Below are 27,331 nucleotides of genomic sequence, written 5' to 3' on the forward strand. Positions count from 1 at the left end.
CACTAGCTAGGGAGAGGCAAAAGAGTCAAAGAAGCTTTTAGAAGAAGAGGAACTAGCTTGTCTAGGGGGAAAATATTTCAAGAATACTCTCAAGGAAGCACAAGTCAAGCAAGGGAAAAATTATCCTCAGAAGGCTCTAGTAAAGTGGCACTGACTCAGCCAAAGAAAAATAGGGGAAGCTTGCTTGCCTCCCAAGCAAAGACACACTGAACTCATAGTCCCACATAGGAAGAATTTTAGAATTAACTATTCTTTCCTATATGGGAGCTTCACAAACGTTGTTGTAATCATCTTTTATCAATACAAATCACTTTTAGTTTCAGCCAACCAACGCGTCATGACCAAGAATATAAAGGTCATATAGGTGGTTAGCCCCTGATGAATGGGTATCTATCTTCCCAATGAGGTTCTACCATGGACAAAGGTAAAGCAAATCGGTCTTCTATCCCTTTCTCAAGCCAAATCGATTTTCTATCCCTTCGTCTTTAGTTTTACTTTGGTCTTGTTAAGTTAGAGATAGTTCTAGTTAGATTTTGCAATAACTTCAATGGGATATCTGAGGTTTTAATCCTTTTATCAATGATAGTATCTTGAATTGAATGATCTAGTGGTCCAAAGGCGTTAGTCTTAAGTGAATGAAGCTTAGAAGAACTTGTCACTCTAGCCAAGTCTCTCGCAAGAGTTGACACTAAAGTAATTTAGATTTTCTTAGTTAAGAGCTATTCTTAATGGAGACTTGTTAGTGTCCATCTCATTTAGAAAACCATTGAAGGGGTCTTTGTTTGTCTTCCTTAGTGTCCTTTACCCTATAGATTATGTCACCTAGATCCCAAAATAAGCTCTCCCACCTTAGCCTATAATCAGGATCATATCATAATTGATTTTCAAGAGGATAAAGAGCAATTCTTTTTTATTTTTCAAGGAATTGATTGTAATTGCTCTAACGTTTTTTGAAAGGAAAAAAAGGAGTTGTGTTTGAAGGAGACCTGTATCTCGTTAAGTGCTGTTTAGATCGGAACTTCCATTACGATGTATCTGCCTACAGGAATATTTTCAGAAGATGGAATTGGAAGCAAGTAGGTGTTAGCCTGCATCTTTTAATCTTAAGCCAAAAGCTTCAGGATTCAGAGTGGACTTGCCTGAAGTAAAAAGTATTGGAAGGATCTGACTATTCACAAACTACAACATCCTTAACAGACTTGGAAAATAGAATTACATTTTGCACGTTAGATGCAAATAAAGTTTATGGGTATTATTTACAACATCCTCTTGTTCCAAATTGCAAAGAGCTGAAGGATGGCAAACAGATCTCAGTGAAAACGAACTAGTCAAAAAGTCGCCGTTTAACGGACCTGGAAAGGTTTGAAGGTGAAGGTGAACGAGCATTCTTGCTCTCTCTGTGAAAGTCCCCCATGTCACTTTCAGAAACCACCATTGGATCCTCTCCCTGCTTTGCCTGTGACGAACCCTTATTACACCTGAAGAAATCAGTAATGCTACGCTGGGTACCACTTGACTTGTCCCCAGAATGAACTTCAATTTTCTTTCGTGCCTTTGATTCCTTCAACTCCTAGATCAACACAAAGAAAACAACAACAACAACACAGTCCATGAATATTTTCTGCATTTAAACACTTGGAAACCATGGAGAACAGCACTCCATTCATCAAGTAAATCGACAATCTTAAATGGTGCATAATATTGTTGGTAGAGCTAAAGTCAGTCCATTCTCTTCCATCCATGGACAATTTATTTTTCTTTCACTCAGTTTATCCAAACAGACAGTCATAACCTAAAGTAACAGCAGTAGAAAAGGATGACGGTAAAATCAGTGATATGTTTCAGCAAGGCTTTCTAATCTGATGATCCAAGAGAGTAGTTGAGCTAGATTTGATGTTCAACTTAGCTTAAGAGAGCAATCACCCTATTTATGTATAAAACAAGAGAATAAAATTCCACTCAAAGCCAATTAATGCACTTGGAAATTCAAACTAGAAAGTGAAATCACCAGGTAAAGAGTCACAAATTTGTGTTAGTGCAAAGGGAATGTTGGGATAGAAAACAGATCACTTGGAGAATCTACGACTGACAAGGAGGAACAGGAGAAGGAGAAGGAGCTAAGAGAGCCCTTCATCGCTCTTGCTGTCCTTTCCACACCTCCTCCTTCCCTCATTTATTTGGATAGCATAAATTCTTAATTTGGGTATTTTAATTATCTATTTAAATAAATTAAATTTAATAAAATATTTATTTAAAGTGAATAAAATAATGATTCATTTAGTTCATAATTATTTAAAAATAAAAAAGTAATCCTTGTCTAAAATTCATAATTGTGCAATAATATCTTAAGCTCTTTTATATTCAATACTTTTAGCATATAATATTAAAATTTTAAATATAAAAAAGCACAACTTTTGTTAGTTTTTGAGCTAAAGGTATCAATTGTGCCTGAGCTCCACATTTCAACTTCTTACATTTTGTATAATCACACTAACACAAAAAAGTACATTCTAGAATTCACTATTGTTTTTCCTTTTCCTGGGTAATCTATTTTTCAAATGCATTAACTGTAAATTTCATGTTTAAGCATGAAATGTCCTGTTTTCTATAAGTGAAATGAGGTGAGATGATACATCCTCCATCCCAACTTAAATTTGACATTCTGCGTTCCATTAAACACAATAGTTACTGAAAAAGCCACTTTCACAAGAGAAAATGGGTCACCTTGGAATGGACTTTTATTTTCCTCTTCCTAAGTGATCTACTTTCATTGATCACTAATTCCCCCTAGGATAATCTTTTATTTGTACTTGACTGGCTCAATGACTACTTTTCTTGGTCGTTACTTGACTTACAGTTCACTTGTTCCATAAACTAGGGCTTATTAACTCCAAGGTTACAAGAAGCATCAAAATCCTCAATCATTTTAGCAGAAAATATTTCAAAGAAACAAATACAACAAAGAAAAATCAAAAGACAGGTAATATCCAATGTCTCAGCCTGTACTTGGATGTCTAAACAATTCTTACCCTGTCAAAATTATATCTTAGTAACAAAGATATGAATTTGATTCAAATAACAATCTGTTACTACATAATTATTTCAAATCCAAGCAGATATATCTATTGGACAAATTAGTTGAATGAGAAATCCAGTATTCAGTAATACAATTTTTTTAAAAGAAAAAATTATATAACAGATTTCCTACTAAATACGCTGCAAGAAACGTGGGTGAAACCGATAGTAAATGGCTTCAGAGTGGCAGGTTTTGGTCGGAAGACGACATGAAATATCACATACTTCATAAGATGCATCAAAATCCCAGGTCATTTAGTAGAAAAATAGTTCAAAGAAACAAATGGAACAAAGGAAAAATCAAAAGACAGGTAATATTTAATCAACTGTTACTTGGATGTCTAAACAATTTTTACCCTCTCAAATTTTTTACCCTGTAAAAATACGAATGTGATTCAAACAACAATCTGCTACACCACAATTTTTTCGTTTCCAGGCAGGTATATCTATTGTGCAAATTAGTTAAATGAGAAGTACAGGATCCAGTACATACAATTTTTTTAGACGATAAAATATATAACAGACTTCTCATTAAAAATGTTGCAATAAAATTGGGTGTTTGCATTGTGTGGTCTACAACATATACATCTAAATTGTGCACTGCTGATGGTAAATTGGCTTCAGAATAGCAGGTTTTGGTGGCCATAGAGTTTTCTTCTACCATTGTTGATCAACAGAATCATAATAAAATATTGGAAGTATATGGCTATAACGATGTCCTACACATAAAATTCACATAGAGAGGCAGAAGAAGAAGAAGAAGAGCTATGACAAACATACCTTTTTTCTTAAGAACCCATCGACCTTCTCTGGGAAAGCAATCCGTACAAGATTCATGTTTTCATCAGTCAACAAAAACATGGATCCATCATCAACGAGAATCTGAGGAACATCTGATTCATCTAACTTCGTCGACTCATCCACTACCAAAGGCTCCATTTGCTGGATTTCAGCCGCTTCAATTGAGTTTGAATTGACAAGTGTATTGGTGCCTAGAGAGGCTCTCTTCCATTTAACTGAGTAAAATTGATGCCCACATTTTATTTTCACCCTTTGAATAGAATGAAAAGCATATTGGCCATACAAAAGTAGAGCTTTCCTTGGCTCTAAAGCTATTTTTCTTAATAAAATAGTAGACAACATTGGAAGAATTCTTTGTCGTATAAAAGCAGGTTGCCAATTCTGATGGAAGCCTAAGAAGTCAACTAGAGCATCTGTTTGAGGTTCTCTCCACAAAAGGGAAGAGCCATCAAATTCCTCTGCACAATAGAATGACAAATAAAAGAACAAATAAGCATGATAAAAACCACAAGTCTATCACCTATTCAGTTGAAAACCATCTCAAAAGACAAAAAACAAAAAAAGAATCAGAGCTTGTATACCAACTCACTTATAAACATCTTACTTGAGAGCTTTCATGGCTCATCTACAGTTCCAAAGGGAGACCACTTCAAGTGAAGTAACCAAAAGCCTAACTATATAATGTGTGTCACTGATCCAATGACCTATCCTTTACCTTGATCTTTCAGATTTGTTATCTTAGTTGTGGGTTCACAATTTGAAAAAAAAAAGTGCAATTATCAAGTGCAATTATCAATTAAAGAGAAGAAAACTCGTGAAATTAGATAATAGAAAAGAAAAGAAGAAAAATAGAAGAAGAAAGAGATCAAGAGGATGAATGAGGGACAGGCGTCTGTCAAGTGTGTCAAGTTGCCATACTTGACTTCCTAGTCTCATATTTGTAATAATATAACCTCAGCAGTAGTCCCAACAAGAACAGAATGAGACTTTTATAAACATATTAAGTGGGGTTCAAGTAACTTACTAATTGATGAAAGTGCTTCTAAAAACACTCCTACTGACCATCTAGTAAACTTGAATAGATATAAAATATCTAATAAAGTCCTGATTATAGAAAGTAAATAATGAAGTAACACAGATTTCTTCTAAATCAAGCGACCTAGTCATGCCTAACTCAACTGGCAACCTTGTCACATTCTAACTCTTCCAACAATATTAATAAAAAAAGCAGAAACAGGTTGAAATCTGCATCTAAAAAGCAACCTAGTCATGAATAGTTATAAAGTTTCTGTGAAAAAACATAATGTAAAATTTTGAAATCGAGTAGGAGGGAGAGAGAAATAGAGAAGAGAGAAACAATTGAGAGAGAGACGTGAATTTCAGACTCCTTGGGATTCATGCTTGACCCCCAGCCTTTTTATCAAGTGAAATCAATGCAATTTACAAGAATGCCCCTCTACACTTAAAACTAACTTAACACCTTATATCTCCTATAATACACATCCAAAATACATAAAAATAGAACCATAGATACAATTAAAGATGTTTTAAGAACTACAGCAGTGTAAAATAACCAAAATATCCTTCTACTAGTTTCTTAACACTCCCCCTCAAACTGGGGTATATATATCCATAATACTCAACTTGGTGTAAAAGACTCCAAATTCTCGTTTCAGTATTTTGGTAAAAACTGTCAGAGTGGTTCCATCCACTCTTATCAAGGTTAAGTAGGCTATGCTTTCCGCACCTAACAGGTTGGCCTTTTCGGTGTATTGGCTAGGCGCTTGACATGGTATCAGAGCTAGGCACGCCACGTCCCGCATTCAAATCCCGTGAGAGACGACTCCAGAATGGGCGGGGTGGGTATCAGAGTGGTTTCGTCTACTCTTATCAGGGTTAAGTAGGCTATGTTTTCCACACCTAACAGGTCGGCTTTTTCGGTGTATTGGCTAGGCACGCCACGTCCCGCATTCAAATCCCGTGAGAGACGACTCCAGAATGGGCGGGGTGGGTATCAGAGTGGTTTCGTCTACTCTTATCAGGGTTAAGTAGGCTATGTTTTCCACACCTAACAGGTCGGCTTTTTCGGTGTATTGGCTAGGCACTTGACAAAAACATCTCCAATTTTCTCCCCAGACTGTAGATACAGAGTAACAACTTCTTTCTTCACGACAACATCTTGAATAAAGTGACAATCCACTTCATTGTGTTGAATCTTCTTATGGAATACAGGATTCCCTACATGAAAATGGCTACTTGATTATCCCAATACATTATCATGGGCTCATCCAAGTGCAATCCAGTTCTCTGACCATAGACCTTACCCACATCAACTCGCTAAAGGTATGAACCATGACTTTATACTCAATTTCAGCACTCTAGCTACAACATTCTGCTTCTTGCTCTTCCAACTTAACAAGGTTCCTCCCAAAAAGACATAATAGTCTGTAATAGATTTCTTGTCAAGCTTGGAGTTTGCATAAAAAAATGTTTCTATCTTCAAGTGATCATAAGGTCTGAATAACAAACCCTTTCCAAGTGATCCTCTCAAATATTGTAGAATTCTATGTGCTCTCTCCAAATGATTCTTGCAAGGACAATGCATAAACTGGCTCACAACATTGACAACAAATGATATATCAGAATGAGTCATAGTAGCATATAAAACCTAAGATAAATTGTCTTATCATGAAGTTTGTAACTTTGGGCGTCGTGGAGATTGTCTTGTTTCCATTGGAGTATCAATAGGTTTGGCACCCAACAACCCATATTCTTTTTAGCATATTTGTGACATATTTTCTCTGTCTCAATATAAGACTTGTCTTGCTTCTAGCTACTTCAATACCCAAAAAGTATTTTACGGAACCCAAACCTTTAGTTTGAAAATGCTTTTCCAGATATATCTTTACCTCCTCAATACCAGCAACATCACTACCAAACGAGATGATGTCATCAACAAACAAGGAGCACCACAATACCAAAAGACCTCTTCAAAACAAAAAGAGAATGGTCACAGTGACTTCTAGAAAAATCAATAGACATAAGTACTTGACTAAACTTTTCAAACCATGCTCAAGGGTTTTGTTTGAGTCCATATATAGCTTTCTTAAACCTACAAACCTTGTCAGTCACCCCCTGAACAACATACTCAAGAGGTTGTTCCATATACACCTCCTCATCAAGATCAACAGACAAGAAAGTGTTCTTAATGTTCAGTTGACATAACTTCCACCCCAAATTAAATTCTATAGGAATCAACATCCGGACAGATGATAATCTAGACATAGGACAAAAAGTCTCGAAGACATCAATACCATAAGTCTGTGTGTAGCTTTGGCTATGAGCCAAGCTTTGTAACACTCAACTTACCCATCTGCCTTATATTTCATCGTGTAGACCCATCAACACCCAACAATTATAGCACCAGGGTAACTCGCATAACTGCACATGACTACCAAGTGCCTTTTGACCAACAGTGTTTCCATCTCAACATCCATATCTTGCTTCCACATAGGAGACGAAAGGGCATCCTATACAGACGAAGGAATAGTGCAAGATGGCAGTGACAAAGCAATTTGTTTGTATTTTTCAGATAGATAATCAAAGGACACAAAGTTCGATATAGGATATTGAATACCTTTAAGAACACCCTGTCGAAGAGTAATAGGAAGGTGAAGATCACTTACTTCAAGATCACAAGATGAAGGAGGGTCATGGTCCGATGAGACTGAAGGAAAGGATTTGTGTTGGAGTCACTCGTCGGCTATGATATACTTGTGTAGTGGTTTTTCAACAGTGACATCAAAAGAAGAACCGGGAACATCCTCGATGGGAGTAGGAGCACAACTGCAGGACCTGTGGCAGGGGGAAACACACTCAATTGAGGACGGGGTAAAGAATGGAGTATCCTGAAACAATGTAACATCTGGCGATACAGATGTCTTCTTAGTTGATGGACAGAAACACTTGTATCATTTTTTGTGTACGAGAATACCCCAGAAAGACACACTTAACTACTTGTAGTGACAACTTGTATCTAGAAGGACCAAAGATACAAGAAAAACAAACACAACCAAAAACATGAGGAGACAACAGAAACAATGGAGTAGAAGGCATTAATACTTAAATTGGTAGTTTTACCTCCTAGAACAAATGAAGACAACCTGTTAATGAGAAAATATGCAGTATGAATTGCATCACCCTAATATGGTTTAGGTACATTCATATGCAAAAGTATTGTACGAGCTACCTCTAACAAGTGGCAATTTTTATGCTCAGTAACTCCATTTTGTTGTGGAGTAAACACACAGGATGACTAATGGATAATCCCCTTACTCTGATAGAACAAATCAAAATTTTGATTCATGAATTCCAAACGTTATCAGTACGAAGCACACGAATTGAAATATCAAACTGATTCCTTATTTCAGCATAAAAGTTTCAGAATACATAAAAAAATCAGATTTCTCTGTAAGAGATAGATCCCAAGCACCTACTAAAGTCATCAATAAATGAAAGAAAATACTTACAACCAAAAGCATTAGTAATTGGACATTAGTGAACAATATATCAACTACTCTTGGACTGACTAGAAGGAAATGGTGTCCCATGATGCTTACCCAACTGACAGGAATCACAAAGGAAAGACTCAAGAAACAGTTGAATTAGTTTAGCTGGAGAAGAATGAACTAATCGGTCGTGCCACTGTAGAGGTGATATTGTAGTATGCAAGGCTTGTAATTTATTCTATTGCAAGTCACCCTCCAGAATGTATAATCCGCCTTTCTCATGTACGGGACCAATCGTCTTCCTCGTCATGAGATCCTGAAAAAATACAATTGATATAGATGGAAAGTTAAAGAACAATTCATAGACTTGGTAAGTTGAGTTACAGACCACAAATTCATAGGAAATTTAAGAACGAACAAAACTCATTGTGGAGACAAGAAAGAAGATGGAATTAAGGACAAGGATCCATCAGCTAAGGTAACAAGTTTAATGGATGAGAATTGTTTTCAATCTGAAAACAAAGAAGACATACCTGACATATTTGTAGTGGCTTCTGAGTCTACAATCCAGGTGGATTGTTGAATTTAGGATCCCTTTTCCAATATTCCGAGCAAGGGAAAGGAGAAAAGGGGATGAAAACTCTCGAGTAGAGAGAAGGAAAGAAGAGGAACAAGGTGTGCACCAAGCAAAGAGAGAGATTTACTCAAGAGAGAATTGTAGAACTTGATTAATTCCGAATTACAACACCTCTATTTATAGTAGAGGAAGTGATAGAGTCCTTATACAATTAACCTTTAAATCTCCTAATTACATTCCAACTCTAACTCTCTAAGATAAGTCTATCATGAAAGGATAACACAATCCAATAAAGTTCTAATATAAGTTGAACTATAACTCTTCTTCAAGAACGTGGAGATAAAGGAGGCCAGCTCATGGCCTTATCCTTGTGGGTCCCACATGATCTTCCAGCTCATATTGATAAGATTCTAGCTCATGGTATCTTTGTTGGTCCCATTTGATCTTCAAGTCTTCTAACTCATTTCAGCTTGTGCTTCTTATCTTCTTAACTCGTGCTCGCTTGGGTGAGGACTCTTCTTGGCATCCCACGTCCTCATGGTGGATCCCACCAGCTCGTGCACCATGGTGGGTCCCACATTGTAACATGGATGAACGGCACGTATGAAAGGCAGGAGTACCTGAGTGGCTATGGGAGTAGAAGTTTGAGCTATGGATGCAAATGAGGATGTAGTTGTCAACTAAGAAGTTTGAGCTATGGATTAACAAGTTGTTGCATATCATTAGGTGCCCAATGTACAATACTTCCTAGCACACTAGTAGAGGTCTCAACACCCTCATGAACAATAGAGTTTACTGTGGGCTTACCAAATTTAGCCCAACATTTATCGGAGAAGTGGTTAGAACAACCACAATGACTGCATTTCCTTTCAGATTTACCATCATTTCTGCCTCGACCTCTATAAGACTCTTTAAGTAGTTAACAATATTAAGTGTAGAGGCATCAGTAGATTTAAAAATTTTACTTCCCTTGGAGACTACAACATTTTCAGCATGCATTATCCAATTAAATGCAGTGGATAGAGAAGGCCCATCATCTGAAGCAAGCACCTATGCCCTTACTACATCGAACTTAGATCCTAGACCATCAAGAAATCTGGCCACAAGTAATTGACCTTGTTGTTTTCTTAGTTCCGCTCATCAGTAATAAAGGGATGATACAGATTTATCTCCAGCCATACCCTTAGAAAATCATTGCAATACTCAGTAACTGGTTTATCACTTCTTTTAAGGCTAAAAAACATATAATTCGTAGACATGAGATAGATTGCTCTCATGTACATATAATGACTCAAGAAACATCCGCATTTCTTTGGAAGTCTCATAATTCATAATCTGATTCCTCAATTTGGAATCAACAATGTTCATCAGCCAAATCATAAATTGACTATCTTCTGCTTCTCAATCTTCATTTGGAGGCACTGGGAGCATGATCTCTGAGAAAATTTAATTTCCTTTTGGCCTTTCAGATAAGCACGCACAGACTTTGACCAATTGAGAAATTTTGCCCATAAAACTTCTCAATCGTAATCAAAATGGATTCATTTCCCTCAGTGTTCATTGATTCCCTTGAGTATAGATTTCACAAGAATCAGCCATAAATTTTATAGAAAAATCACAATCCAACAACACTTCAATCAACAATTCTGGTGCACAAGGTAGGTGGGCCCCACCTCGAACAAATCAGGGTTAGGGAAAACAGTAGTATGTGTCAGCCAATAATCAACCACAATCCAACTTCTCTGAGATCAAGTAAAATCAAGACAAAATCACCAAAAATAGGGCTGACATCGGCATCCAAGATGACGCAGTCACAAGACAATATTGGTGCTGCGCGTAGGGTAGATGGATCAAATCCAAGTCAAAGAACCCCTCTTGGGCAGTAATCAATTATGTAGACTGCTCAATCAGCAATAGAGGCCATCAACCTAGGAGGTTATGGCAGAAAAGAGAAGAAAAAACAACCTTTTATCACCAAAGAACACAAACCTTCAAAAAATCCCCCTTTTGAAAAGGCTTCAAAATGGAGGAAGGAGGATGAAGGTTGAAAGCTTCCAACTAGGATTAGTGCTTTGATACCGTGTAAAAACTTGAAATCGAGAGAGAAGAAATTGAGAGAGAGACGTAAATTTCAGTTTCTTTGGGGGTTGTGGTCAACCTCCAGCCTTTTTATTAAGTGAAATCAATGCAATTTACAAGAACGCCCCTCAACACTTAAAACAAACTTAACACCTTATATCTCCTACAATACATATCCAAATACTTGAAAATAAAACCATAGATACAATTAAAGATGCTGAACAAGAAGATGTAAAATGTAAGAACTACAACAGTATAAAATGACCAAAATACCCTTCTGCTCATTTCTTAGCACATAAAATTGAAGTAATAAAGAAGAAAAGAGACAAAAGAAAGAAAAAGAAAGAAGAAGGGGATAATCAAAGCAGCATAAGGGTGGCTGCTTGTTTATGGGTTGAACTCAATCCAAACTTCTCTTAAATCACTCAAGTAAAAAATAGATAAAAGGAGAAACATGCCCCTATAGTACACGATCTCCTAATACACTCAATATCTGAATAAAAAAAGAAAAAAAGAAAAACATATCTGACTTAGTAACTAATGTCCTAACTCTTTGAGCACACAGATAGAATTACCAAAATAACCTTAAAACATAGCATGAAAAAGGCTTTATAGCAAGGCATGAAAAAAGAAAATTAGCCAAGAATTCTTTTTTTTTTAATTGTAAGCATTCTGGTAACCACCCAGTTTGTTCAAGAGTAGGGAGACAGCTAAAAGGCTTTTTGTTCCAAATCACCCAAACAAACTAAGGGTATCAATGTAATTTTTTCTTCTGAATAAACATCGCTAATGTACATCACCCTTCTATACACAAGTCATGATAAACATGAGCAATCACAAGTTCTCTCTCTACAGTAAAGATTTAAATATACATATATATATATATATATATATATATATATATAGAGAGAGAGAGAGAGAGAGAGAGAGAGAAATTTTAAGTTGCCTCCATGTTTTACACAAACAGCTTGATTAGGACAATTTTAGAAACCTGTCAGATCATCAGGGTCAATAAGTGTTTCGACCTGGGACATTAAATTTTCTTCTTTTTTCTTTAGCCCTCTCATTAAATTACTCTTTTCACCTTAGAAATTCTGATTCCATCACTAATTATTGACCAAAACATGAGCCCCTCCAATTCCTGTCAGATGGTTAATAGATTAAACAACGGGACTGGAAATATCCACTGCTTGGCAATATGTGAGGTCCCACCACATATCCTAGTACAAAACATATATGTGAATATCCCAAGTTTTTCAAGAAAACAAAAATATCCTCAAGCACAAAATTTTAAGATGTGATGAGAAAGTACCACTGCACACTGTATTAGAGCTTAGATACATGTCAATAATCTTGTTGTTTGGGAAATTCGGTTCAGCAGCAATCTTTTGACAAACTTTGATCCTCCAAGTCTCATGCCTCTTCTGCTCTTTGCTACATCTCTCCTGTCACCGAATCACATAAATTGCTACTAGTTGAAAGAAACAGAATATGTTCAATGTGCAAAATCACATCTTCATATCCTATATCTTGTTACAATACCAAACATGTTTACCTTAATGCAGTAAGGACATTCACATTTGAAACCGACTGGCTTTTGGGTGCAAGTTTCTCTATCATAGGCATTGCAATACTCGCATGGAACCTTAAGGTGATCTCTCTTACTGCCAGGATGGCCACAATGTGAGCAATGGGGCGATCTTGTCATCACAGCAGTCTCATCAGAGGCACTCCCACAGCAATCTAGTGCTTCTTTTGAAATAGTATTGACAGACAAGATACCCCTTTTACCTACTTCATATAACCTATATAACATATGCGACAAAGTCAAATAAAGTAATAAAAGCCTGGATAAACTGCAGCTGCATACATTAAGAAACGAACCAATTTAAAACCTCATCTTCAGAAAACAATTTGATAAAGCGAAGAGCTGTATCAGTCCCTATGCCTGGCACTCCTTGCAAATCATGGTCATTTCCGACCAACAGAGAGATGGCCACCATCTGTTTTCTTCCAAGTCCAAGACCAGCTTCAATATCTGACATATGATAGCACTCAATTGGCTCCTACATAAAATGGGATTCTCATGTCTTGCTAGGGAAGTAAGATCAATTAGATGGAACTTAAACTAGTAAGCAATATTCAATAACTCACATTACTGAAAATCAAGACCATGTTTGAAAGTTTGAAGAATAGAAAGAGAGATAATTCACATAAAACATTGAAACTAAGCAGCAAAATGTCAGTCGCACTTTCTCCAGTGTTTAACCATCAGTAGACAAGAGCTAGTGAAAGACAAGATGAGGTTATTTTCATACAGACACTTTCCATTCACTTGTACAAAATGCAATCAAGTCTTGATGTAGGACAGCAAGGTATTCAATTCATAAGGTTCAAGAAGGACAACAGTTAACCTATAGATAAGGGTGATATGATCACTTTATTTAGGCTTGAAAATTTTTTATTTGTTCATTTAGGCTTGAACAAATTTTTACTTCATACTAAGTTCATAAAATTCAACTTAAACCACTCCAATTAACTTTACCAACAAGTTCAACAACAACAACAACAAAAAAAAAAAAAAACCACAAAAATTAAACTAAAAAACCACATGGCAACTAAGACCATACTAGACAAGAATACTTTACATTTAAGAATCTTTATTCCATGTAATAGGTCAAAGGATTCTTTGGTTTGAAAAGGCTTTAGAAATTATAGTTTAGGTAAAAAGAGCAAGAATTTAGAAACCCAAGGTCTGTCCCCTTTGATTTTAAGCACCAAACAAAAATATAAAGAAGAGTAAAAATTAAGAAAAAGAGTGTAAAAGAGAAAATGATGTTGCAATTAGAGAAAAAAGATTGAAAAGAAAAGGGAAAAAAAAAACTATAGATCATTCTGCAATAGTTCTGCTATAATTTGCACAAATTAACACTAATAATGGCTATAACAACTGCAACTAGTAAATACTTGCCTTATCGTACCGTGCACTATGCGATTTTAAAATCACTAACGTGCGCCTAACATCAACATGTGCGAGAGTCTCCCCGACAGTCATCGTCCCCACGGCCGGCGACCGGACTGCACCCGACCGTCGCAGCCACTCTGGCAGGGCCACCGCAACCATCTTTGAAGCCGGTAGAAGACACGATGAAGCAGCAATGAGAAGAACCGCAAAAGATTTCCTCCACGGCAAGGAAGAAAATCCATCAGACGGTCGGACTCGTTGAACCACCGCTCCGGCGAGCCTTCAGAGGCTCCGACAGAGGACCACGAAGCCTACTGGATGACGGTCTTCCGATGGAAAAAGCGAAATAACCTTTTCCACTTCAGATACGGAAAATGCAGAGTTACCATTGAGAGAGTCGTCCGAAAAACTAGTTCGATGATCCGCATCTCTTCAGCTAACAGATCAAAACTCTCCTTCATCTACGTTCCAATAGAAGCAATCCATAGCTTCAAACTTCAATTCTAGAGAGCGACCACGAAAACGGAAAAATCCCGTGAACTCTGGTCACGGGATTTGATCTTCCGTGGTCGTCGGGAATGTCGAGTCACCCACAAAAGAGAAACTTTGGCCAGATTGTTCATCCCTAAGGCCACAAAATTGGATTTTGGCTGGAAAGAGCTAGCTATTGCTCTCCAATGCTTCTCCCCGATGATCGATTCAGCAGAAGCGTCAATCCTCCCCAGCAATGCCAGAGAAAGATTCCCACCACTCCTCCACGAGACCCAGCAACACCTAAATTGCCCCTAAACCACACCTCAGTCCCCCTGCTCCCACAGAAACCTCTGAAATCATCCAAATCCCACCAAACCTTCTCCATGACGGGCACAGAATTTTGACTCACTCCATTCTCGTCCAAACATCCCCTAACGTCGTCAAATCCAGCATTCTTCAGTGACTGATTGACGAACTTCACCTCCCTTACACTCCCATAATCTCTTACCTCAGCCCCCAAACTTGGCTTGTTCATTTCGGAACCCAACAAGAGTCTTATGCGGATCTTGCTCTCATACCCTACACCACCTCAGGCATCACCAGGGTCTCATAGTGGCTCCCCTCGGCACGCTCCAGCCAGTACGGCCAATGGGTTACTGTTACCGAGCTTCCTGTTGAGCTCTAGCAGAACGCGGTTTTCTCGAGAGTCGTCTCTGAGTTTGGCTTCATCATTGCTTTGGATCCACTTACGGAGCACTGGCACCGTCTGAATCTCCTACCTCATCCCCCAAACTTGGCTTGTTCATTTCGGAACCCAACATGAGTCTTATGCGGATCTTGCTCGCATACCCTACACCACCTCAGGCATCACCGGGGTCTCATAGTGGCTCCATCTCAGCACGCTTCAGCCAGTATGGCCAATGGGTTACTGTTACCAAGCTTCCTGTTGAGCTCTAGCCGAATGCGGTTTTCTCGAGAGTCGTCTCTGAGTTTGGCTTCATCATTGCTTTGGATCCACTTACGGAGCACTGGCACCGTCTTGATGAGGCCTGGATCCTCAGCAACCCAGTTCACCCTTGTGAAGGGCAATATTTCAGATGCATTATGGTGGACAAAGTGCTCCCCCCCCCCCCCCCCCCCCCCCAAAGGCAGCTTTATAGCTGGCACGGGATCTATTCTTGCTTAACCCCCTGGCTTTCCCTCCCATCAATCCGACACATCACTCACCCACCCCAGTCCCCAATAGAAAATATCCCTGGCGCAGACAGAACCTACTCCAAACTTTCAACTGCCATCCCAACCCCTATCTTAACCCCAGAATTAACCTCGCCCTCACTTTCCCCTCCCATTGAGACCCCCACATGCTCCCCTATAAATTGTCCCCATAGCCCTCACACCCCTCAAGCTTACCCCCGAATAATGGACCCCCCCCTCCCTCACCTCCAAGAAATGCCCACCCTGAAAAATTACCTCTCCGACGCAGAGTCCGGAACTAGAGAGCGTGCTCCCCGTAGTCATAGCCAAAACTTTTCTCCCCCTCCCATTGTCACCTACTAGTGCTGAGCTAGAGGCCAGCCGAGACAGCTTCTCCAGGGAGGACCTAATGCCCCCACTCGAAACCCCTGCAACCCAAAGACGGGAGATTTCATCCTTCCAGAGCCGGGTAAAAGAGCTCAAAAGTTTGAGGCTGCTCTCCAGACAAAACAACATAAATACGACCCAGAAACCTGGGCCTAGATAGTGGAACTTGCCAATGTGATGGGCACCTTCTTCATGGAGTCTCTCCCGAGAAACAATCACCCATCTAAGAAGTCAAAGAAGAAGAAAAATGACCAATGATTATTCTCTCCTGGAATGTTCGTGGAATTGGGTCCTTGCGTCATCGCGCCCCCATTCGGGACATCCTTGCCTCTACCAAGGCAAATATTGTTGTTCTTCAAGAAACCAAGGCGGCATCTCTTCCCCTTGGATATATCCAAGTGTTGCGACCCCACAAGAAACCCGGCTAGGCTTCAATGGATGCAGTGGGATCGGCTGGCGGCATCCTATTGATGTGGGACACCAGTTCTATTGAGGTGTTTGATCGTTGTTGTGGCTCTTACTCCCTTGGCATCAAGCTATGAGACAAAGGTTTGGGAAACATTTGGTGCCTAGTAGGTGTCTACGGCCCTACCAGACACCACGAGCGCCACCTTTTTTGGGATGACCTATTGAGGACCTGTCAGATGTGGCCTATTCCTCTGATGCTTGCGGCCGACTTTAATGTTATTCGTTTCTGCCATGAGACCACCTCGGACAGAATCCTTATTTCAGACTCACTGGTGAAGTTTTTTGCAAATTTATACTCTGATCACCAGCCAGTCCACCCTTTCTTCCAAAAGGTTCACCTCCAGGTTATTCCATTAGTTGTAGCAAGCCTCGTTGAGCTCCCCTTCTCCAGCTGGGAAATTGAAATTGCAGCCCTTGGTCTTCCTCTGGATCGCGCTCCGGGCCCAAACGGATTCAACGGGGAATTTTATCGTCGCTGCTAGCCCTTCATCAGAGACGACATTTCCGGCATGGCCCGCTCCTTTTATCAGCATGGCATCAGATATAGGAGCATTGGGGCCTCGTTCATTGCCCTCATCCCTAAAAAAGATGGGGCAGAGCTCCCATCCAACTTCCGGCCGATCAGTCTCACCACCAGTGCATATAAGGTGATTGCGTGCCTCCTTGCTAATCGCCTCAAGGCGGTTCTCCCTATTGCCATTCACCATGGCCAGAGTGTTTTTATTAAGAGAAGGAACATTTTCTATTCGGCCATGGCATGTCACGAACTTATCCACCATTTCAAGGTTCTCAAACTCCCCAAATTCATCCTCAAGCTTGACTTCAAAAAAGCATTTAACAGAGTTAACTTGAAGTTTCTGGACACCCTCCTGGGGAAGATGGGATTAGGGGAAACATGGCGCTTCTGGATCCAAAGCTGCATCTCCTCTGCAAGCTACTCCGTCCTTCTTAACGGAACAGTTTGTGGGTATTTTAAGGGAACTAGGGGAATCAGACAGGGAGACCCCCTTTCCCCCTTGCTCTTCAATGTGGTAGCAGAATATCTATCTTCCTTGATCAACTCGACCAAGAACATGGGATGGCTCCTCCCCACAACAGATTGCACAGCCTTTGATATTCCGATCCTCCAGTTTGCAGATGATACTATTTGCTTCAGGGATGGTACTATGGATCAGATCAGAAAACTGCATGCTGTTTTGTGATTATTTGAATTGGCTTCTCGTCAGAACATAAACAGGGGAAAAAACACTCTTCTTGGCTACCACATCGATCCAGTTGGGCTTCGGGATATGGTGGACTACTTGGGATGCTCTGTGGGAAATTTGCTAGCTATATATCTTGGGCTCCCACTTTTTGATTCTTGGCCTTAAGCGTCACTATGGTCCCCCCTCATTGAGAAATTTGAAAAGAGGCTAGCCACTTAGAGGGGTAAGCTCTTATCTACAACGAGGCGTCTCACTCTCCTCAGTCTTGTCTGGCAGGGCTGCCAAATTATCTACTATCATTTATATACTGTCCGGCCTCCGTTTGCTCCAAAATTAACGTCATCCACCGGCGATTTCTCTGGAGAGGATCAAAAGACACCTTTAGATACCACTTGGTTAGTTGGAAGGATATTTGCATGCCTCATAATAGGGGAGGATTAGGCATCCGGCCTATGAGGGAAATGAACAAACCTCTTACGCTCAAATGGATTTGGAACTTCAACATCAAGCATAACAATCTATGGAGGAAATATGGTTAAATTCTACCTTCAGTTTTCGGGTGCTTGGTGGAGAGAGGGTGGTATCGCTCGCCTCCTATCCCCTATATGGAAATCAATTTATAAGCTCCTCCCGGTATTCAAAAATGCTACCTTGTTTTACACAGGCAATGGAAGGACCCTACTCTTCTGGTGTGATGAATGGTGTAGCCCCCCGCTCCCTCTAGGAGGGCTTCCCGGGGCTGTATAGGGTAGCTAGAGACCTCTCATGCTCAGTGGCCGATTCATGGAGGGATCAGTTGTGGAGTCTCCCGTTTCGTCGGGGACTAAATGATGAGGAATCTTCGGCTTTTTGCTCCCTCCTTACCAGACTCAATAGTACTACTATCCGGGAGCATTCAGTTGATAAACTGACTTGGAAGCCCGACATTAATGGCCGATTCACTGTTGCTTTTGCTTACTCTCATATCATAAAGCAAGACTTTAGTATACATGAGCACAAGGCAAATCTGGCTTGGAAGCTCTCAGTGCCAAGCAAAATCAAATTTTTCGTCTAGTCGGCCATCAAAGAACAGATCTTTACTTCTGACAACCTTCACAGAAGAGGTTTCACCGCCCCTGATCTTTCTTGTCCCCTTTGTGGTGAGTGTGATGAGACAGTCCAACATGTCCTCTTACACTGTGGATTTTCTTGGTAAGTCTGGATGAAGATTTTTCAAAAGATTGGGCTCCCAATGGGGCTACATCAGGACCTCTTCGACACCTTTGAGATGGTTAGAGGGATTTTCGCCTTCCTCGACTGACAAGTTAATACTTTCGGCTTGTCTTGCGCATGTTCCATGGTGTATTTGGCTCAAGCAAAATAACCGGAGATTTAACTCCAAAGCTTGCACCCCGAACAACACGGCTTCATATGCCATTGGCCTCATCTCGAGTTGGCTTCATACAAGGAAGGAATTTGCCACTCTATTGGGTGTTTCCCTTCAGGAGAATTGGAGTTTGATCGCTCGTATCACTGGCCCATGCAAGACTCCGATTATGGCCATTTGGGATTTTCCCCCTTGCGACTGCATTAAACTCAATTTTGATGGTAGCGATATTGACTGTCCTGGACCGACTGGAGCAAGCGGTGTTTTCAGAGGTCACAATGAAGACGTTATTCTTTCTTATGCTGGACCGGTGGGCATTGCTGATTCTAATACTGCTGAAGTTAGTACTCTTCTATTCGGCCTCCAAGTTTTCAAGGTTTCCCTCCATGGCAAATTAATCATTGAAGGAGACTCGAAGACTGTCATTAGTTGGTGTTCCAAAGACAGCTCCCCCCTTGGCACCACTGGCCTATCACAAATTGTATTGCTGACATTGTATCTTCTATCCATTGTAATTGGAATCTTATTCCTAGATCAGCAAACTATTTGGCTAATAAATTGGCAAAATTCGGAACTTCCCAGCAATCTCTCATTGTTTGGGAAGGCTTCCCTCCATTGTAATTTGCTCTTTTAAGTTTTTGTCTTAATAAAAAATAGCATCATTTCAAAAAAAAAAAAAAATAATAATAATAATGGCTATAGCAGCTATGAAAAAAATCCTCCTTTCTTATTTGTATGAAATTTAGGGAGGAACACTAGGAAATTTGAGATAAAAGAGAATATAATAAATTAAGAAGAGAGATTCAGACAGGAAAAAAGGAAGATGTCACACCTTAGTATGGAATCGATTCCAATGAACTTCATATCCAATGCCAAAAGTAAATACCGTTGTTTTCATTTGTGCACCAATTTGATAATTACAAAAAAAAAAAAAACTCTTGTAGCTTATGTAGCCAAAATCCTAAAATTCAACAACCCAAATTAAAGCTATAACAATTAAAAATTAAGAGGCAAGATTAAAACATTAAGAAATGGGCCCTAAAGTTAACCAAAATAAGACCAGACTAAAAAAAAAACTATACTATAAAAAAGGATAGTTATTATAACCAAACATATTCCTAAACTTCAATTCTTGGATCTAACTAAAATTATACAAACTCAAATTTTGGGCTCATCATCGAACTAAATAGCCAAGCTTTTATTTTCCTTTCTCGAGTAATATTGAAATTTTTAATCCCCATCATTTCTCCCAGACTTGGAAAGATTCACCTTCGGTAACTAAGAGTTTTGTTATTGATTATAAAGCTCTTGATCAAGTTTTTGGAGTTCCATCTCCTTATTCCATGCATTACCAGACTCTTCCTTGCTAACTTACAAAATACTTTCTATATCCTCAAATACAAATGATAACTATATACTCACTAAGTAAATTTTCAATCTTGTCTTTCCACTGAGGGTGGAAGCGAATCTATGACGGGGTGGAGCATTCAAAGAAGAAAACGTATCAAGATCTCCAGCACACCAAAAAACAAATATAGAAGTAGACCTATGTTAAAATATATATTGAGGGGCATTTTTGGTCATTTCCAATTACTAGTATTTACTTCTAGAGTTAGCAGTAGGTTATATACCATGTTGAGAACCTATGGTTCAATTTTGGTTTAATGCCAATGTACATGAAGTTATATGTATAGAAGGTAAGAGGGCCATTGCTGTAATTTTACTCTTGTAATGACTTAAAATGAAATAAAAGGAAGAGGAGGTCGACTTTTTGAGCCTCCAAGGAATGTGTCACCTGCAGTCTCTCCCTTCATCTCTCTATTTCTCTTTTCTGCATTTTTTTCCTCAATTTCTTCCTTTTTACATGGTATTAGAACGCTAAGATCGGGTTTCAGGACTTTGTAAGGATTCTTCCTCCATCTTCTTGAAGTTTGTCTTTTCCAGAAAAAGGGATTTTCAGATTTTCATCTAATTGAAGCTAAAGGTTTGATCTTTTTTGTTTATTTCTGCCATAACTCAAGGTTAATGGTTTCTACTGCTGATTAAGTCAGTCCTATGCAAGATTTGTGCCCTCAAGGGTTATACTATTGGAAATCCTCCAACCCTAGCCTACGGAGGTCTTGTACTGTTTGCGTCATACTTCAGGAAGGTGACAACATCCAGAATTTGCCCTAATTGAAGAGTTGTTTCTTGGTTTTAGGGCTATTGGTGCAGGAATTGATCTATTATACCTCTCCATGTTATTGTTCTTGCCCTAATTGTCTGTGTGGGGCTCATATAACCTGCGCATATACCTATTACTGTAATTTGGGTGGTTTACACCTAGACAGACAAGTTATTCGGACGGGAAAGACAGATGATCCTCCACTACCATTGAATGATGACTGGGAAGCTGAAGAGAGCCAAGCCATGACTTGGTTACTGAATAGTATGGATGCTAAGCTACGACATCAATTTATGAATTGTGAGACTACCAATGAGATCTGGGTTGCCCAAGAGTCCATGTATGCACAAGAAAGTAATTTGTCAAGGATCTATGAATTATATTTTCGGTTGTTTGGCTGAAAAAGGGGTAAAAGGAAATTTCTTGACTATAGTGACTTACAAAGCATTCAACAGGAAATCAGTATTTATCAGCCATTTACTACTGATGAGAAAGAGTTGAGGAAACAACAAGGACAAATCTATGTTGCAAAGTTTTTGGAAGGTCTTGACCCAAAATACAACACAGTACAAGCCCAGCACTTGCGTCAAACGAGGTACCCTCCCTTCCTAATGGATTCAACAGGATGCTCCGTGCAAAGAAAGTTGTGAGATCACATGGTATAAGGAACAATCTATGTTGATGATGTTGCCCTTAGGATTCATCATGGGTCTACTTGGATAGGAGTTACTTGTGGTCATTGTAGTAGTAACAAAGGCCAAAGCCGAAATGGCTCAGGTCCTGGCGGAGGCAAAGGTGATCGTAGGTGTACTCATTGTGGGCATACCAACCATGTTTCTGACGGATGTTGAGAGAAGTTTGGTAAACCATCATGGGCAAATACTGGTGTTTTGGGGAGTAATGAAACTGTGAAGTTGAGTCCAAGGCCTATCCCAAAAATGACTAATCACCTTAGGAAACCTTTTTCCCAACTAATAAACTCAAGATCTTTGTACTCATTAATCCAAGTGGGATTATTCCTTAACACTCCCCCTCACATGACGGCCCTCTTTTATGACTCTACTAGTGGATAGTTTAGGTTTAGGCCCTTTTTTTGTGGCTCTACAAATAGATAGTTTACGTGTAGGCCCTCTCGTTGTGGCTCTACAAGTGGATAGTTATAGGTGTAGGCCCTCTTTTGTGGCTCTAAAAGTGGATAGTTTAGGTGCAAGCCCACATATGAGTACCTGCTCTGATACCATGTGAAGTTAGGTCCAAGGCCTATCCCAAAATGACTAGTCACCTTAGGAAACCTCTTTCCCAGCTAATAAACTCAAATATTTTTGTACTCATTAATCCATGTGGGATTATTCCTTGACAGAAACCACTACAATTCCTTTGAGTGATATTGTTCATGGGGCACAAGATGAGATGCAACAGTTAATTTAGAGCATGGACCAGTTGACTTCTGCTTCTACGTCTATGCCTTAATCCATTTCCACTGCTACAACTACAATAGCTAAATTAGGTGAGTCTGCTTTACATGTGCGTCCAGTGTCCACATGGGTTATTGATTCTGATGCATCGTCACATATGCCATGTCTTCATTGTTTTTTAATCTTAGTCATTCTATGCCATGTAAACAAATAACACTTGCAGATTGCTCGTCTTCATTAGTTCATGGAGTAGGTTCCATTAAACCTACTTCTTCTTTGTGCCTTGACTCAATCTTGTTGGTCCCCAAATTTCCTATTAATGTTCTCTTGGTTAGCCAAGTTACAAAATCTTTGAACGATTTTGTAACTTTCAACCCTTCTCATTGTGTGTTTAAAGACCTCCAAAGGAAGGAGACGATTTGTTCAGAGCTTGAGAGAGCTGGATTGTATCACCTGGAGGGCTCATCATCACCTTTGCCCCATGTGCTTTATATTTAGGGTACACCCTTCCAGTGACACCTTTGTCTCGGTCATCCATCTGAAGCTAAATTATCACAAGTATTTCTTGCATTGCCCTCTTCATCTCACTTCCATTGTGAGTCTTGTCAGCTTGGAAAGCGCTGGCAAGCATCCTTTCCTTCTAGTCAGTCTTCTAGTCATAACCTTTTTTAATTGTCCATTCTAATGTATGGGGACAGTGTCCTACGGTGTGTACTTTTAGTGTAAGTATTTTTTTGTCATTCATTGATGATTTTAAATGTACTTGGGTATACCTTCTACGGGAAAAATCAAAAGTTATTCATGTATTTCAAAAAATTTATAATGAAATAAAAACTCAGTTCTGCTTCACTTCATGTTTTGCGTATAAACAATGGGTTTGAATGTAACTATAAATTTCATTTTTTTTGTCAATCTACAGGCAAATACATCAGTCGACATGTGTCTATACTCCACAGCAAAATGGTGTTGATGGAAGAAAAATTGTCATTTGCTTGAAGTTGCATGCACGTTGTTACTTCATATGCATTTCCCTAAATCTACATGAGTCTAAGAGTCATAAACAAGGTATGGAGGACGTAAATACTCATCCGCAACAAACTTTCAAACCAAAGATTTAGAGTCTCTGAAATACTTTCTAGATATTGAGGTTGCTAAGAGTAAAGCAGGAGTTGTGTTAACTCAAAGAAAATATGTGATAAATATGCTCCATGAGTATGGACTACTATGGGCAAAGCCTGCAAAACATCCTTTGGAAGTTGGTCATAACCTACATGAAGATGACAATTTAGAACTCAGGGATAATACCAGGTATAGGAGGCTTGCAGGTAAACTGCTATCACTCGCCCAAGTTTATCATTTGCAGTCCGTATAGTTATCTAGTTCATGAAATGCCCTCGTAAGATTCATTTAGAGGCAACCCAAAGGATTTTATGATACTTGAAGGGAGCACAGGAAAATGGTTGTTTTATGCACCCCATGGTCACTTAAAGATTGAGGCATACACAAATGCAGATTATGTAGGGTCAAAACTAGATATCAAAGGCTATTGTTTATTTGTTGGTAGAAAATTGGGTTAGCTGGAAGAGTAAGAAACAGAATGTAGTGGCACATTCAAGTGCATAAACTGAGTACAGAACAATGGCTCATATAGTAAGTGAACTCATAAGGGTCAGATCAGTATTACAAAAGAGGGATTTTACAGCTACAGAAGCCATGACCATGCACTATGATAATCAGGTTGCAATCTTCATTGCTAGCAACATAGTTTTCCTTGAACTTATAAAACTTGTTGAGGTTGATTCACATCATCCATAATGCAATTATGAGTGGGAAGGTAGTAACACCATATGTTAGATCAGTTGATCAAACTGGTGACATTTTCACTAAATTTTTGGGCAAGAAAGAGTGAGAAATTTTCTGTAACAAACTAGAACTTTTTGATATATATGATCCAGCTAAAGGGGAAGTGTTAAAAATTATATTAAGGGGCATTTTGATCATTTTCATTTACTAGTATTTACTTCTGGTGTTAGCAATAGGTTATATATCATGTTGGGAACCTATGGTTCAATTTTGGTTATATTTCAATTTGTATACATGAAGTTATATGTATAGAAGCAATAAGGGTCAATGTTGTAATTTTAATCTTGTAATGACTTACACGAAATAAAAGGAAGAGGGGGTCGACTTTTTGAGCCTCTAAGGAGTGTGTCACCTGCAATCTCTCCCCCTCATCTCTCTTTCTCTCTTTTCTCCATTCTTTCTTCCTAAATTTCTTCCTTTTTACATCCTAAAAATAAATCGAAGTTGAAGAAGGTAAAGGGTGGTAGTGAAGATACAAATTTAGAGGAACCCAAAAGGCTCAGGCCAGTTCTTGTACATAACAAGATAATCCTCTGCACTACAATTATGACACAAAAATTATTCTTGTGTAGCTTCATAACGGCTCCTTTCAGAAATCTCTGAAGTATTCTCACAGTACTATGTCTCCTTCTTGAAACTCCGGTACCAGCTATACAAATCAGCAGAAGCATTGTTTATTCACAGTTTAAAGAAACCTCTTAATGAATATTAGTAAGTGAACCTATTAGTTTAAAAATGAAGATTTGGAGGTACTGGGATGAATTTGATAGGTTTCAAGGTTTACATTGTGAAATAATTTTAAAAGGGGCTAAAGACTTGTGGATCAATTGAGAGAACTATATGTAGATTCAACCAAGTGGAGCACTTGATCCCATTTTTTTATGTATTCAACAATCAAACACCTCAAAACATACACATTTCCTCGACTGTGCATCTAAAGGTAAAATCTCAGCCATTTATTGCTTACTCTTAGAGTCAAAAAGTACAAAATGTTTATGAGTATTTAAAATTTTGAATGAGTCTACAGATCGAATTTGCATCTTTGCCCTTTCTCTTACATTATCCGAGGCGCCTTATCAAAAACTTGCCTCTCAATGTTGTTTCCTGTATCCCCATTCAATTGTTGAATATAGAGAAAATATATATATATATATATATTGGAACTGCAAAACTTACTCTAGAGTTGGGTAGAAGGCTTCTTATCACACATTTGGCTCCATAGAGGAAAGCATCACTATCACCTGTTATGCATGCATCCACACAACCCAGACTATTTAATTGTGCACAAAGGGCTTCAGCCTCACCATTTGCTCTTAGTATTGGCATTCCCAAAAGTTCAAGTAATTCCTGTCATGATTAGCAACTGTAGAATCAGGTATAATAAACTATTCCAAAAAACTTCATAGATAAAATTACAAAAGAAAGTAACCAAAAATTATAAAATGAAATTAGTAAAACGAAAAAACCAATTGCAACTGCACTTTGGAAGTGTAATCAGTTTCATGTATTAGTTGAGACGCATCAGTCCGTCTGCCCCAAACAAAAAAACTAAGGACTAAAAATGTCAGCACAGCAGTTTCCTTTGCCTATCAGCAAAAGAGCAAGTAAACACATGTACACCAACAGACACTTAATTACATTTTTCAGTTGCTTCCGGCTAATAATAAGAAGATCATTCCAAACATATCATTACAGAAATGCAACTCCAAAAAGAAAAACTCACCACGCACTCTTGAATGTGTTTAGTGAAAACCGGATTTCTCTCGACAGAGACACCTTCCGCTTTCGACAGACTCGACGTGTCAAATCCTGTAGCACGGTAGAACCGCGCAGCCCTTGCCTGCGCCTTCAAAGGCGACGGTACCCCATCCACGACAAAGACGGGATACGCCCCAAACTGCGATAGTTTCGTACTTCATTCTCAAGTTGCCAATTTGAGAAGAAAGACAAAGTTGGTTGAAGAAAATAGTAAAGTAAGAATCATGACCTTGGAGAAAAGATTGATGGTTCTGAAAAATATGAGCCTGAGATGGGGATTTCTCACATGCCCCTTAATGGCGGTTTCGTTCTGAACTACCCAAAATGAAAGGTCGACGGCCACTTTCTTGTCTCTCAGGAAATCAACATCTTCGATCCGGCAGCAGGGTTTTAGAAGATCCCAGAAATGCCCACCAACTCCCATTGTCGTAGGATGGCAGAGATACAGAGGGGGGAAGATATCAGATGGACAGAGAGAAATTCTCTGAAAAACTAGTCGTTACTATAAGATGATTGCGTCTGTCGTCTCCGTGCGTTTTCAGGTGTGTTAGAAGGTGCCGTTTTATTTAGTTTTTAGTTTTTATTTCGAAAATTGAGGCTTGGGTTCAAGTTTTGGTGTTTCAAAAACTTGCTTCTGCCCAACCTGAGAGGCATAAGAGATTTTATTTTGCTTGCAAAAGTATGGAGTAGGAAGCTATATCATGAATAAATTTCAACTACGAAGTTTTATTTTCAATAAATACTTTAACTTCTCGTTTCGATCTGCATTCCTTGAAAAATTGGCTTAACGTACGAACAAGAGGTAGGAATATATGCTCTCGCACATTGTTTTTCATTTTTATCAGTCAAATGAAGAAAAACAAATTAAGACCAATGTGGTTCCGGCGGGGGGCTCGAACCGCGGCTCATAAGACCAACGCTCTAACCAACTGAGCTACGGGACCAAACATTCTTTTTTTATTTTAATAAAATAAAAGAGTTATTCAACGACATTCAATAGTCTTTACCTATTGAATAAACAATTTATTTGTC

General features: G+C 39.0%; 1 protein-coding gene across 1 annotated transcript; it reads right to left on the reverse strand.

Annotated features, from left to right (window-relative positions):
• Window positions 1–1,124: 1,124 nt before the first annotated feature.
• Window positions 1,125–26,811, reverse strand: LOC137934752 (flap endonuclease GEN-like 1). Its single transcript, XM_068779275.1, has 8 exons — window positions 26,529–26,811; window positions 26,265–26,438; window positions 25,718–25,888; window positions 12,925–13,106; window positions 12,596–12,845; window positions 12,353–12,485; window positions 3,856–4,334; window positions 1,125–1,570 (listed from the first exon to the last, which is right to left on the reverse strand). Exons 1-8 carry the CDS (start codon window positions 26,721–26,723, stop codon window positions 1,325–1,327), a joined length of 1,830 nt encoding a protein of 609 aa, XP_068635376.1. The 5' UTR covers window positions 26,724–26,811; the 3' UTR covers window positions 1,125–1,324.
• Between the last annotated feature and the right edge of the window lie 520 nt (window positions 26,812–27,331).

Source organism: Aristolochia californica, unplaced genomic scaffold (assembly GCF_029961685.1).
Source record: "Aristolochia californica isolate CCGP_79_NKW_82.1479 unplaced genomic scaffold, dmAriCali1.0.hap1 SCAF_6, whole genome shotgun sequence".
Lineage (NCBI taxonomy): Eukaryota > Viridiplantae > Streptophyta > Magnoliopsida > Piperales > Aristolochiaceae > Aristolochia > Aristolochia californica.

Bases quoted from the DNA above. Each gene is read 5' to 3' on its own strand.
- LOC137934752 (XM_068779275.1), bottom strand. From the start codon at position 26,723: ATGGGAGTTGGTGGGCATTTCTGGGATCTTCTAAAACCCTGCTGCCGG. The intron at 12,486-12,595 runs GTAAACATGTTT...ATTCGGTGACAG, and splicing joins AATGTCCTTACTGCATTAAG to GAGAGATGTAGCAAAGAGCA. The intron at 4,335-12,352 runs GTACTTTCTCAT...TCTATTGTGCAG, and splicing joins CTCTAATACAGTGTGCAGTG to AGGAATTTGATGGCTCTTCC.